We start from the raw sequence: 15,562 nt of genomic DNA, 5'->3' as shown, positions 1-15,562 counted from the left end.
CGGCGATTAATTTTGACGTTTCGAAAAAATATTTATATAAATTATTGTTTGTGAAATAAAACAGTAATAAAAAACAGTATTTAAAAATAAAAATAAATGTTGTAAATCTGAGATTATTAATAAATCTTGAAATCATGGTTTTCATATATTAATCACTTGACGGAGGCTATATGCATAAAAAAATATTATTTGGGATAATTTTTGTGTTAGGCATATTAACTATATCTACCAATATATTTGATAAATCTAAGCGCAGGATAAACATACTCAAATGAATAGTTTTTTAGTTACACAACAATCGAATAATATATAAAATATTTCGAGATATCTTAGCGTGATACATTGGATACCTCTGATCACATTGGGGGCTGTCGGAAACTTTTCCAAGTCAACCTTCAAGATTTTTGGAGTCCTAGTAATACAAAAAAAATATTCCTATAATTGGTAATAGGGCAATATTTTGGAATTAAAAAAAAAGAGGTCGTGGAACAAACAAATGGTTGTTTTATAAAAAATTATTATATTTTTGAGGTTGTTAATATTATTGTTGAAAAAAATATATATTTAGAGAAACTGTATATTTTTAAAATATTATTAACACACTAGCCCCGTTACTTAACTTAAGTAGGTACTTACTTTATACGTAGCGCAAAAACATCTGTGGTTAATTTTGTGCAATTTTGTGTCTCTGGTATTTCGTATTTTCTCACCTTCGTTATCTGGGATCTGTTTTTTTGTTGTTTTTGTTTTGATGGGTATTTCCAATATTTCGTTGTGATTTTGTGCAGAGACTGAGAAAGTATTATGATTGGCAACAGTCAAATACTTAATTTCAATAAAATTTGCAGACTGTGTTGTTCAGACGGACAGATGCTTTCTGTTTTCAAAGTTAATATTCACAAGAAAATCACCGCGTGCACTGGGATTCAGGTATTTTCAATAATATGTATTTCTTTTATTTAGGAATTATCAAGAAATTATGTTATATGGTCGGTTAATAATATTAATAAATACCATGCTATTTTTGGAAAACTGTATTATACTGTTTTTAATCAGGGAATGCTGAAATAATTTTTCTGTGATTTTACGTATTTTTTGCATTCCTTGAAAATATTTGACCCTTTGCCAGTGTCCAGAAACATCGGGAAGACACATTAACTGCCACTTTGGCGTAGGTGCAAGCCAGATAGACGCTCGACTACCAAGTGCCGTCGCGGGTTCGATTCCCATGGTTCAGGCAACAATATTTTGATGATTATTTATATTAAAGTAGATTATTTATCACACAGTGTTGTTTGGTAAATATGATTTTTTTGTACATAATAAAATTATAGGTCTGGCAGAATGACGGTATGCCACATCAGATTTGCAAGAAATGCATGTCCAAACTGCACATATCATTTCAATTCAAGAAACAGTGTGAGAAAAGTGACATCAGACTGCGGCAGTACAAATTGAACGAGAAAGAAGTCAACAAGAAACCTGTTAAAGATGATAAGAAGCTGGCTCAGCTGGAGCTGAGGACAGAGGAAGCGGATCCTCTGTCCACGGACCTGCTACAATATTCCTATGCCGATCCGTCACCACTGTCAGATGACCGAAACTTCGATTCCCTGCACACCCTGAACCTGGGACCCTTTGACCTTCATATCGAGCCGCAGTTCATATTCAACGGGGCGAGCATTCTGGCCAACATGACAAATGTTAATATACCGTTACAAGGAAATGTACACATGCCGGCCAACTATAATATACAAAGTCTAAACAATTCCAATTTCCATAATTCTTTTTCTATTCACTCTCTCGGCCCACCTCCCGGAATACCCACCCAAGTTCTTACACTCGAAAACTCTGGTAATCACATTTTATTTATGTAACCAATATATCATAGTCGAACAGGAGAAAGTGACCAACTACCAAAACGTAAAATGTTCAGGAGGGCCATTTAAGTCACTTTTGCTTGGCAACAAAATAAACATCAATGCAGTTAATCATTTTAACCAAGTCAATATATTATACTTACAACTTTAAAATCCTTTAGGATGTTTTCAGGGCAATATTAAGCTAGTAAGATATCAAACACTCGATGATCACGGTTTTGTAAAAAAATGCACTTGGTCACTTTCTCCTGTATGACTACGATATATAAGCAATATATAATTTTTTTTGATTGCACATCTATCTCCAGCAAGGACTAGCTATTGTGCTTTGAGTGGGACACTTTTATATGATATAAATGAGATTTGACTAAACACTACATGTCAAATCCAAATTCATGTAGGTATATTTGTTAAAACTTGCAATAGGGTATTTTCATTTGAGTAAAAAAGTTGTGCAAATAATTATTTGAAATGAATTGAAATTAGTGTTTTGTTTAATGAAAATAAATTGATATTCGTAGTATTTTCAAACCATGAATAAACTATTGATTTTAATTTTAGGTCCAGATGGTGATATTGATATCGAGGATGACATTCAACCGTACAATGAACAAATTGAACCAGAACCGGAACCTTTACCCGAAGACGTCAAAGAGTCTAAACCTGCATATATATTCCACAAAATGGGTTGTCTCAAAGTGCGTTCCGAAAAAGATATAGAAGACAATCGTTGTCCGATTTGCAATAAGGCTTTCGATTCAAACGGGAAACTGACAAGGCATATGAAAACACACGGAGATAAGCCGTTTAAGTGCAAGATATGCAGGAAATCGTTTGCTCACCACGGGAACTTAAAGGTCCATATGAGAGTGCATAGTGACGAGCGACCCTTCTCGTGTTCCATGTGCCACAAGACTTGCAGGCAGCAGCAGGATCTCGACAAACATATGAGGACGCATACTGGAGAGAGGCCGCACGTCTGTTCTGTTTGCGATAAAGCCTTCGCCACCTCTAGTGAGTTCATTACGGCCAAATATGCATAAGATATAACTAGAAATGCGACTAGCCGACTAAGTAGACATTTTTTTTAGTTGTCTTGAAATCATGTTTTATCATGATGAGTAGAAAAGTGTACTTTTTATGTCATAATCTACCATTGATTAAAAATATTTTTTTAAAATATTTTTTTTGCATTTCATATATAATTATAATTACAAGTACGAAAATTATATTATATTAATACAAAAAAATATCCCACAAAGGCATGTCCTGTGTGTGGGTATACATTTTATTTTATGTTATAATAAAGGACACTGGAAAGAATGAATAGAATCGAAAATGTAAATAGATTAAATGTGCTAAAATAAAATAAAATTAGTACAACAGAAAAGCATTAGAAATAAATCATCATTTTGTTTACTCACCTCTCTGACTGGAGTAAATTACATATACATCTTAATAAACATAATGTCAACCGATTTGGAAACAAACAGCTTTTTCCCCAAGACGAGTTATATAATACTAAAATATACCTACTTTTCAAAAAAATGTTATATTTTTAGTTGATGGGCTTGAGTTGAAATCTCGATTGGGTATTACAGATGAAGAAATTGGGGATATTTAACACGTAGACTGCCAACTACTGGATAACTCGTGGAATGCGTTCTTTGCTAGGACGCCGACTACGAGTTATCTCGTACTGTGTTTACTTGCCATATTCAAGCAGCTATGTTAAAATATGTAGTATATCAGTGCTAATATGGATAGATGGCTTCTGGGAAAAGACCAAAAAGTCAATGCTGACTTACATGAATAGAAAATTTAATTAATAAATGAACAGAAAATAAAATTATGTACTATTAGAGTTTTTAATAATATAATATGATTAAATAAAATCGGCTTTTTACACCGGAATTCTGAAAATTGCCGTGTCAGTCAATGTGTTAAGTTATTGCTTTGAAAATTAATCATTTTATTTGTTGTATGGAATATTCATTTACATTATATATTGTAGATTAAAATTTCAAATTATGGCCATAAGACCAAAATGCTTAATATGCTCTTACTGTGTTTGGAGGTAATTTTTTAATTTCATCTATGATAATCATGTTTTCTGAAAATGTTTTTTGTACATTCCAGGTAATCTAGTTGTACACGAGCGAACTCACACCGGGGTCAAACCTTACATTTGTTGCGTATGCCAGAAGGGCTTCTGTCAGTCCAACGAGCTCACAAAGCACATGCGTACGCACACCGGGGAGAAGAGCCACGTATGTCCCAAGTGTGGCAAGGGCTTCAACGGCTCCTCCACGCTCATAGTCCACATGCGCTCGCACACTGGCGAGCGACCCTATGTCTGCACTATCTGCAGCAGAGGTACACTCTCTTATTATATTATGTACAGTAGACAAAAGGCAATGTGAAACCATCATACTTCTACTTCTTCTCTGTCTTATTCCTCATTACTGAGGGTTGCGACCCTTGTGGGAGCATCCAGTTCTCCTTGCAGAAGCAATAACACTTCTCCAGTTATCCCTTGACTGCGCTGCACGTAGCGCTCCAACCACCGAGGTGCCTGCTGCTGACAACTTGATCGGTCCATCGTCCTCCCCTCCAGACTACCGATCACAACCAGTCATTCCAGGCTATCCTCATTGCCACGGGCAATGTGGCACTGAGGCTATTTTAAATTTTTGAATGAGTTAATTAAGTGCCTTAAACTTTAGAAATTTATGTGATATTTTCGTGTTTTTTGAAAGGAAATTGGTGTTTTTATGATTCATACAAAGTTATGTAAAACTTTTGCCGAAGCATAATTTTTCACTTAAATTTCTGGATGAGTTTTTTACCATTGTCAGCCCTATTGTTTTCTCCCCTTCATTTGTGGTGACATTTATACAATTTCTGCAATCTCGCTCTACAGTGAAAATATTTGTATCACTCGCTATCAAAATGTCATTATCAGTAATGAATCGGTGGCGGGTGTTGCATTAGTGTCTATTCTGGATTATATTTGCGCCTTGTATAACCCATACGTGTGTTCCGTGGCAGGTTTTACCCAGTCCTCTGGTCTGGCGGCGCATGCCCGCAGCCACACGGGGGAGTGCGGCTACACGTGCTCGCGCTGCCCGCGCGCCTTCTCCTCCATTGCGGAGCGGCGTCGCCACCAGGCGGCGCACGGCGCGGCGCTGCAGATATGCGCGCACTGCCACCGCCGATTCTCCCGCCCCGGCGACCTGGTGCGCCACTCGCGCGTGCACTGCTGAGCCCCTGCCCGCAACATTATCCCATCCTACGCTTACTCCACCCGACAAGGTTTAATGCTTGATGCATAATCGATAAGGACTGTTACCAGATTTATTTACAGTCGAACTCGGTTATTACGAGCACGGATAGAGCGAGATATAGAGGAAACATTCGTGGACATTTTAGTTTGTGATTTTCTTTATTCATTTCTTCACGGTTGTAATGAGCTACTTCTCAGCTATAACGAGCAAAAATAACTCCTAAAAAATCTTTAAAAAATAGATTATGAAACTTTGCAAACTTTTAGATTTTGTTCTCAAAGAAGCGCAAGATTTTCCAAATTTTATATAAAAAGTGAATTGGTATAAAAATATGACATGTGCATAGTGGGCGAATTGTGTATTTTTGTTTGAATTGCGACTTATTCTGTTATGCGACCATTCCAGATATTTTATGTCAACATATGATGGGTATGTTTATAAAAAATACCTATTCTCGGATATAACGAGTAACGGTTATAACAAGCAAATTCAGCCGGTCCCGTCTTCCCCGTTATAACTGAGTTTGACTCTTATTTGTTTTTATTTATGAAAAAAATATATATTTAATTATATTCCATGAGGTTCCATACACTTTCAACAGTAAAATTAAATTGGAAATTAAATTTTCATCTTAATAGGTTGTTTTTTAAAAATGATTTATTAACACACTTCGGATAGGTGTTTTTTTTACGCCTGTGGATCGCTGGCAACGGGATTTGATAATTATGTACATATAGTTAAGACCTTAACAAAGCGATTGGTACATAATATTCAAATAAAAACATTAAATATGTAATTCCTTCCCCTCTGACTTTGAAATGAGGCCGGCGCAGAAGGTAAAAATACTCTTCCCGTCCTTAAGCATCAATCAACCAAACGGGTAGAAACACCTTTCCCGTCCATAGCGTGGTAATGAATTAATTACCCAAAAGTATTACTTTATAAGGGTTAAAATTAAAATGACTAGTTTCAGAAAAGTTTTCCTGAGGACTGTTTTCCCGTAATTAGTAGTGTTAATTTAAAGCCCTAATATATTAATACATTCAACGAAGTTAGTTAAATCATAAGTAATTATGAAGTGTAACTAAGGTAACGCCGACAACATTAGTCAAATAGTAGATGACAGCTACATAAATGCAAATTACGTTTTTTCTGGGAGTGATACTACAGGTTAATATCATATTAAGGGTAAATTTCTCATTGATGAATATATTTCCAGTATGTGCCTCAAGGTTTGAGTCAAGTGCATTGATTAGGATGTCAATGTTCCAGCGTGTGATGTCATTTCATTAAGTTATTAAATGCATTGATAAACCATAACAGTTTTGAAAATTCTGTCAAAAAATATTTAATTTGTTTTTAAGCCTATACATACACACTTACTTACTTCAGCCTTTTTCTTGTGTCCAGCATTGAACGAAGGCCTCTCTCTTGGACTTCCGCAGTTTTAGTCAATACCTTTTTCTACTATTATTTGATCCTCCAGCGCCCTTAAGTTTTGTTCCAGTATATTTTTTATTTTTGAGTCTTTCACTGTTGTAATTTTGTTGATTTCGTTTCTTATATTATTAATAATTGGCTCCATATTGGGCGCGGGTTATTATGTAGACGGTAGTTAATACAGCAATAAACTATCACTATCTGTAACTATCACTATACTATATGTCCGCTCACCACTGATGACAGAAGTGAAGTGTGTGTGAAGTGAAGTGTGAAATCTTATAATAAAATGCTACATAAGTTGGCAAGTAAACTTGTGTTGCTCTAACGTTCCATTTGCCACACCATATTTGAGTGCGCCCTCCCTAAAAGCTACTTTGTGGGTAAGTCAGCCCCTATATCCCTTTGGCTACCAAAATCCGATATATCGGCTTTAGCTTTCTAGCTAGAAAGGCCGGATCCGTCGGATCTGACGTCATGATTTACAAAAGTATCAGATACATTTGGGACAGTATGTTATGGATTTCTTCGTTACTTCAGGGTTGTGTAAAATTTTTCTATTAATATTTTTATATTGCATCTAAATGTGGATCCGATAACCGCAAACAGTGTTTGTTTTTTTAATAATTCAGAGTTGAAAAAGTTTGTTCAGAAATATATGTATTACCAAACATAGTAATAACTTGGTAAGCAAACTTTTTAACTCCTTATAGTTTTCCCAGGGCAAACTACCATAGAAATCCCCCAAGTTAGTTTTTTCCTTAAAAGCCATTTTAAGTGTGGTATCAATTTGCAAATCGCTTGGTACGTTATCGATATCTACTGCGAAAGGGTTTTCAAAAAATCTCCGTCTTACGTGAGATCTTTTTGAAATCAACACACCGGTTTGCAAACTCAGTTTGAAGTTATATTAATGCATTTTCCATTTTAGTATTTCTTTAATTTCAAATTTATTATTTTAAATTTATTTATTTATTAAATTTATCCCAGCTTCTTCTACTGCTTTCTTGCAATTTAGAAAATGATTGAGTTTTCTTTCATCAATATGCTTGATAAATAATGTTAGTTTCATTTCAAATGGTTTAACATCTGAATACATATCAATTTATTTTTTCCCTATAAACGTGTATTGAGTAGATTCAGTTTGGCAGTTAAAAACCTAAGATCTGCAACCCACTGGTTGTTGGAAAGTTCATGCATTGCCTTTCCTTTCATCTCCATGAAGTCATAAATTTCTTATCTCAAATAAAAAAATCATTGAAGTCGGCTTCGGCTTAGTCATCTTACTTCGGGCCGCACCAATACGCCTCGCGGTCCGAATGCAGCCTGTGGGCCACTGGTTGCCGACCCATGGTCTAGAGCATGGGTCGGCAACCTTTTGTTGTAAAAGGGCCAAATATTTTTCAAGGGGATCAGTGCGGGCCGCACTTGCAGTAGGTATACCTACATACAATATTTATGTACAAATATTTTAGTTTTAACAATAAAACGCTAAGTGTATATTTTAAGGACATTTATTGTATTTAATAAAATCAATGAGATTCCCTTCGCTCCCTTTCTCGCCTCCTTTCACTCGATTGTGTATAATATCGTCCGTCATGTGCGTTGCGGCGAGAATCTCGCGGGCCGCACCAAGATGTCTCGCGGGCCGCAGGTTGCCGACCCATGGTCTAGAGCAATGATACTCAACCTTTTTTTTCTTCGGGCTACATACATATATTTGTAAAGCTACACGGGCCGCAACACTATACTGGTATGACAAAAAATATCATGAAACCCACCACCCCCGTTTTTTTGGAAAACCAATTGAGATTTAAAAAAAATATAACCAAAACAGAATAATAATAGTACATATCACTTATCAGCATACGGTTCGTTAAAAATTACAATAGTGAAAAAAATAAAACTCAAAAGTATCATGTATCCAAGCGTTTATTTTGAAATTAGTGTGATTTTTGACATTGGGATAAATTTTCAACAATTTTAGACAAATCGCGTTTATAATTGCTGCATGCTACTCTCAATACGTTATCAAGGTGAGAATCAGTAAGTCGATTCCTGTATACGTTTTTGCATATTTCATTTTGGAATATGATGACTCACAAAGATATGTTGATGCAAACAATGTGAGGAGCAGGCAGGCACAATTTTTTACAGTCTTGTATTTTTCAGGAACTAATTCCCAAAAACGGATGTACTCCTTCCCCTCTCTTTTTTCTTCAAAAATAGCTTTCAGATTACTATCGTTCTTAAATTCGATAAATTCATCAAAAAGCACTGCATAATCATATCCCAATGCAGCTAAATGTGTTAAAGTTGCTATTTCTAGGTGCCAGGGATTTTCTAAAAGTAACAAACAATTCTTGATACTACGTAAGTCCTGAAATCTGCTCTTAAATTCCTTAGCTAAGGCAGCTAAATAATTAAAAAATATCTTATAGTTTTCTTCGGAAACATATATACCATCTTGTTTAGCTTTTATAACAGTTAAGAATAAGCATACCCTGCCTACCTCAGAACAGGTATCTCCAAATACCTAGTGAGGATAGACAGTGTCCAATAAAAAAAAAAAAATAATAAATATATGTATATATATAAAATATAAATATAAATATATATAAATTTATTTTAAACATTTATCGAAATATTTTATATAATTTTGAACAATATTATTTATTAAAATTCGATACCTACTTTAGTGTAATTTAAAGTTTGAATTTTACGTACACATTTTTTGAGCATATTTAATATAACTTAATAAAAAATGACAACTCAATTTAGTTGGAAAGTTATACAATACATACTTGATTCTCTATTTCTTCGTGGTAGATGTTCAATTTCTCTTAAAAAACAAACACTTTATTCGCCATCTTTGAAATGACTTTATTTTCGCCCTGTAGGCCACGATTGGGTTCATTAAGTTTTTCTGTGATATCACACAAAAAAGCTAAGTGTCACCACCATCCGTCATATTAGGTTCGCTGTAAATTTTTTTATTTTGTTGTAAAAAGAAATAATTTCATGCCTCAAAGAATAAAACCGTTCCAAAACTTTACCTCGGCTTAGCCATCTCACCGAGGTATGTAAAAGAATGTCACTATAGATACTGCTCAATTCTTCCAAAAGACTTTTAACTTCCTGTGGTTCAGTTCTTGGGCTCTAATATAATTAACTATACTTATTGCAGTCTTCATCACAGCGTCTATTTCGGCAATGGAGATACGTGCTGATAAGTTCTCTTGGTGTATGAAACAGTGGAAAGACAAGAGATTTGTTAAATTATATTTCTCTTTTAATAAAGCAACAAATCCTTTTTCGGATCCGATCATTGAAGGGCATCCGTCCGTGCATACACAAACCAATTTTTTAATATCAATATCAATTTTTCCAGAAGTGTACTGATAGTATTGAGATAGTCCGTGCCTCTGGTTTGATTTTTCATAGGAAGAAATTTCAAAAAATCTTCATGAACTGAATTGTATCCTGTACAATATCTAACAAAAACGGAACATTGTGATGTTGCTGAAATATCGGTCCTAGAATCAAAAGCCAAACTAAAATATTTGCATTTTTTCAGATCTTTTATGATGCGATTAAATATGTGTTTTGCAATATCTTCAATGCGTCTAGCAAAGGTAGAATCAGAGAGCTGCATACTTTTGATCTGAGATATTATTTGAATTTTATTGCTAAATTTATCAAATAATACGTTGGAAGCACTGAGGAAACATTCTTTGACAACCTCTGTGTCGGTAAATGGTTTCATATACTTACCAAGTATGTAACAAATTTCATACGACGCTCTTGTCACTGCCGCGTCATATGATATCGCCATTGTTATATTATTTTGTTGATGTTGGAAGGACTTCTTGAAGAATGTTAACTTTTCACGTCTTATTAAAGAGCCACGAGGAAAGGTATCACTAAATGTTTTGTGCTTCGTGGTATAATGACGAAGAATGTTATATTTTTTTCAATATAACACTCTCACGACATATCAAGCACGTGGTCGAACCATGTTTATTTGACACAACGAAATATTCTTCTTTCCATTTGTCTTGAAACACTCTTTTTTCGTCGGACATTTTTCGATTGCATTTCAAAGACACTCCCGCCATTATGGGTAATTAAATTATAACAAAACAATATTTTATAAGACAGCAAAAAAAGCTATCGTATCCGTGTTCCGCGTAATGTTTATTTGAAATAAATGTTTGTTTTTTGGGAATACATCTAGCGTGTGCAGTAGTAACACTCTTATACCAGATCTGATGTTGACACGACAACGACCATCCTCTTCGGGTTTCCATGTCTGTACGTTAAAGTCGAAATTAATCTCAAGATATACGAAATATAGAATGCCAGATTTTGTAAATCATGTTCCTGATAATAAATGTGTTGAGGGCCGCACAAAAAAGCTTGGCGGGCCGCAGGCTGAGTATAGCTGGTCTAGAGTCTAGACCGTTACTGCTTTGAGACCATTTCAGACTTAATTTTACTAACTTTTTCTTGGACGTTCATGACTTGAGCTTTGATAGTGCTAACCGAACATCGAAGTTAGTGAATCTTACAAGAATGGGCCTTGCTTTATTGTCTGTTTTCCGTCACAATCCGGAACATTGTTCAAAATTGGGGGAGCGGTCCACATATTTTTTATAAAGGCCTTGCTAACGTCTGACACCTCTCCTGGAAATTCTTTCACCCCATGCGGAAGGTTTGGGTGACGATTTACCGCTTCGGTATCCTCGACTCTGTTTTTTAGTAGGTCCAGTTCTACTTTAAAATATTTTAACAACTTCAGCACACTCACTTTTTAAATTCAGCGAATTCTCCAGCCAGATACACTATCGATGCTTTCGGCTTAGAACCCATGTCCACAGGTCTTGAGTCAGGTGTTTATGTCCGAGGCTGACTTGATGTTGCTATCGTAATCTGGGATTTTTAAAATGATTGGGTGATTAACCTCGCGGTCTTGAGGCCTGCCCAGGCCCTGAAGGATGGCTCATCCTGGTTTTTTCTATAGGGGTGTATTCCTTGCCTTAGCTGAGGGTTGTCTCGTTATTAGGCGCCAGACAATCGCCTTTTGTCCTCTTCCCGTTGGCTACAGTTTTCGCTAAAGGCTCCAACTCCATTACCAGGACCTACGATGGGGTCGCGGGAAGAAGGGCTTGCCGGGGGTCTATGGTCACTGAGGGCCTGAAGGCTACATTACATTATGAATGAACAGTACATTTATTTTTTTAAATTGTTATTTCTACAAAGTCTCGAAACTTATAAGAAAAAAATGTATCTATCACTAGACTCAAATTTTGAGGATCATCTCACAATACGCACATGTAATTAGTATTAACTCCCAATGAACAGATTAATTGCAGCATTTTTCATAAGGTTTTGTTAAAAACATATAATATACTTATACATCATTTGGATATGACTGACAAGTTTTCTAATGCAAAGTACATAATTAAATTAAATGCAATTTGTTTGATTATGTACTGTCGTAAGAAATTTTATAGGCTGTAATTAGTAATTTACTATGTATGTATTCTTCATAGTATTGTTTTTTTAATTGTAAAATATTGTCAATATTTCAAATTACTTAAAATCGGGACATATATGAAACGATTTTTAAGATAATTTTGAAATAAATGTGTTCAAAACAGCTAGTCTATGGTGTAACGTGTCTTAAAAGCGACACATTTTTTTAAAGCATGTATTACATCATTTATAAAGTATGGATGACTTTTTTTGAGAGATGGTGAAGAAAATTTGTGTGATTTAGTAATTAGATGAAACTGACTTATCGAATAATAAACTATTGTCCTGCATACTTTTAATAATTATCCCATACCGTGAAATGTCTGCAATATATTTGATGTCTATATAATAAAAATATAATAGTCACAGTGATAAAAATCTGTAGATTGTTAAATATATATGTATGAATTTTCTTTTCTTGCTTTATTTGCCTTCCCCATTTTATAATTTTGTAACAGCCGTCGTGTTTGTCAGTAAAAATACTCAAATAGTTTGTAACACAAGGTTTATTCCCAATATAAGCGCGATACAATTTTATGTATGTTCTACATTGGTCTCGATCCAACGAAGAAGTGCGGGTTGCCAATGGTTGTTTTCCAGTACAGGTGCTCCGGGCGACATGCCGGGCATCCATTGGCTGACACCATTCCCCACTCCTTGACATCAATGTTGTCATGTTGCAATTTATTTATTCAAACATTCAGACTTTTAAATATAGATTTTTAAGACAAGTTATAATATATAATGAAACACAATTTATAAGATAGAGATATACAAAAAAAACCCAAGCAGACGACAGAACATCACACAGTCTGATTATTCAGGTATGTTGTTCAAACTTGGAATTATACCAAAGTACCTAACCAAATTCTCGACTCAAGAAATGTGACTCATTAGGAATATACGAACATGGTGTCTTTATAGTTATTCAATGGTGGTATATAAATGAATTGGAATAATATTATATGCAAGAAAACCACTAAGCGTTTCCTGATAAATGCCATTTGCTGTAAAGGTAATAAATAGAATGACTAGAACAGACGCGTTCCATCCATACACGTTGTGTTCGCTTCGCATCCCATTATTTTTCTGTGAACGTAGTGTAAAGCTTTTTGTGTTATCCACCCTGCAAAGTAAACTCATGTTTGAAATTATGTTCATCTGAACAGATTGTGATCATTTAGACTCAATAAGTGAGTTATATGCACATGCGCTTTGTAACTCGAGTGTATTTTTTTGTAAATTTGCAAAAAAATAGTTTCTAGAAAAAATACAAAAACCTGGAAATGGGTATCATGCAAATTGACAATAAAACCAATAGATAAGTGTTTAAAATGGCTTATTTAAGAAAAATAAATACAATTGGTTGCTATTTTAGAATTTTATGGTGTTTCAATGTATGATATCTAACAAAACAATCGCCCAAATGCATCCTAGGCTGCCCAGTACAAGTGTCACAAAATTCATAAGTCTCATGCCTTTGCCAACTTTTGTCCCTCCGTGAGCAAACCACACAGTCTCTTTTTGATCCCATACGCGAAACATGTAGTTTGAACTTCAGTTTAAGGAGTAGACGGCCTACTTGGAATCTGCCAAAAGTCCCCTACCAACTGATCTACTGAAGTTTTCACAAACTTTAAGTGACTCAATGCTAGCAAGAACCTTGAGCAACTGGCGGGGCAGAAGTATACCTGTGTTAGTACGTATCCCGGCCTTTAATTATTTAAACAACATAACGGTACATAGTGGCGACGTATAGTCACCAACCGATTTACTGGGGAATTTACCATGTCGACATATTGTCGCCATTCAAGTGCAAAGGGTTAAGTTTTATTGTGATATCTTGTAGGCCTAGAGTGAGAATGTATCCACATCACAAAAATGACTCACTATTCATAATTAACTTCAAAGGATAACAAAATAACAGTTGGGCTGAAAAGTTCGTAGGCTAACAAAGTAAAAAACATTTGGGGTACGTTTAAGTGTTAATGATCAAGAAAATTATATACTTTAAATATTTTCTTTACATGGAATAAATTCAAATTATGGATCCAGTAAAAGTAATATTTCTTCATAAGGATTTTCAATTGAGTAAACTTATTGATCTTTACAGATATAATTATTTTTTAATTTCTAATTGAAACACCAAATTGATTAAGAATTAAACTAAGGGTATTTTATAATTAGCAAAAGCGCTGGAAAACTACTTACTGGAAATTACTTACAAAATTTTAAGCGGCCGCGCCATCTGTCACAAGACAACCATGCATAGATAAAAGTGCAATTGGTGATGTTGCCAACTAAGATGAGTCTTTACACTTCGACAAACTTATTTCAATTTTGTAGAAGTGAAGATGCAGAAACTTCGGTAGGTACCTACATATCTAGGTCTGAGTCACTAAGGAATAGTGTGCTGAAAAAAAACGTTACTGTCGGATCGAATTGACGAAAAAAGCAATCCGATTGTTACTACTTTGGGAATCCATAATTTTACGGGTTTGTGAATATCAATGTTATGAATATTATAACAATTAATATTGATACCCCCGGGGCACAATTCGAAATTATACTAATGAGACTATAGGCCAAATGGAAAAAAAAACATAGGGTTGATACCTTAAATAAAACAAATTGAAAGATAAGGACTCTCTTGTCTATGTGGATATAATAGGCATTTGAGTGTTTTAGTGCTTCGAGAATTTCTCTGGGGATTACGTTAATTTCATACCGCTGCAGAGTATCTGCTTCAGAAAATTATGTTTTTCCAGACGGTTTAGTTGACGCTCACACTACGATCAGCTACGGCAACTGCTATAGCTAAAGTGGTCTCGTAAACTCGAAACCACCGTAATAATTTGACGATGTTTGCATTTACTTTTGCGGTTATTAAATTGATCTTCCACCAGCTGTCAAAAACTGTAACAGTAAAATGATTTAAAGAAAAAAATCTAAAACAAACTTGTTTTGTAAAAAAAAAATCGCCTTAATTTTATCACAAATTTTTGATTTACATTTTAATCAGGTTTAATACATAAATTGCCCTTGAGGTAGTATTTTGCGAAAATGGTACTTCACAAATTCTCCAAAATCATAATAATTTTTAAAGGTTGCATGCACTATAGCAGTAAATTACAAAAAAAATGTAATTCAAACTGTTTTCGATCGAAGATTCAGTAAACTTGTAGGTCGTTATGAAAATAGGATTAACTGAAAAACAACAAAATGGTTGTATTTTAATATTTTAACGTACATACGAGTATGTGACTGCTTGCATGCTAAATGTAAATCAACGTTATTTTGAAGGTTAATTAGGACTGGTAGCATAATTATTGTTAATAACACGTGTGGTATTATATATATATATATAATAATAAAACCCTTACCGCACCCCAATGGTGCATAGGGCACTGCGTCATA

General features: G+C 34.7%; 1 protein-coding gene across 1 annotated transcript; it reads left to right on the top strand.

The window, feature by feature from the left end:
- The first annotated feature begins 677 nt into the window (after positions 1-677).
- LOC148310377 (uncharacterized) lies at positions 678-5,380 on the top strand. The gene is made up of 5 exons (XM_088258532.1): positions 678-930; positions 1,335-1,854; positions 2,442-2,894; positions 4,020-4,256; positions 4,932-5,380. The coding sequence occupies exons 1-5, from the start codon at positions 805-807 to the stop codon at positions 5,144-5,146; spliced, it is 1,551 nt and encodes a 516-aa protein (XP_088114658.1). The 5' UTR covers positions 678-804; the 3' UTR covers positions 5,147-5,380.
- Positions 5,381-15,562: the final 10,182 nt, after the last annotated feature.

Source organism: Brachycentrus maculatus, unplaced genomic scaffold (genome assembly GCF_059751285.1).
Source record: "Brachycentrus maculatus isolate JH-2025_06_01 unplaced genomic scaffold, ASM5975128v1 h1tg000097l, whole genome shotgun sequence".
Taxonomy (NCBI): domain Eukaryota; kingdom Metazoa; phylum Arthropoda; class Insecta; order Trichoptera; family Brachycentridae; genus Brachycentrus; species Brachycentrus maculatus.
Note: the sequence above shows the minus strand (reverse complement) of the source record. Positions and strands in the feature narration are given on the sequence as shown.

Bases quoted from the DNA above. Each gene is read 5' to 3' on its own strand.
- LOC148310377 (XM_088258532.1), top strand. From the start codon at position 805: ATGATTGGCAACAGTCAAATACTTAATTTCAATAAAATTTGCAGACTG. The intron at 1,855-2,441 runs GTAATCACATTT...TTTTAATTTTAG, and splicing joins TCTTACACTCGAAAACTCTG to GTCCAGATGGTGATATTGAT. The intron at 2,895-4,019 runs GTGAGTTCATTA...TGTACATTCCAG, and splicing joins TAAAGCCTTCGCCACCTCTA to GTAATCTAGTTGTACACGAG.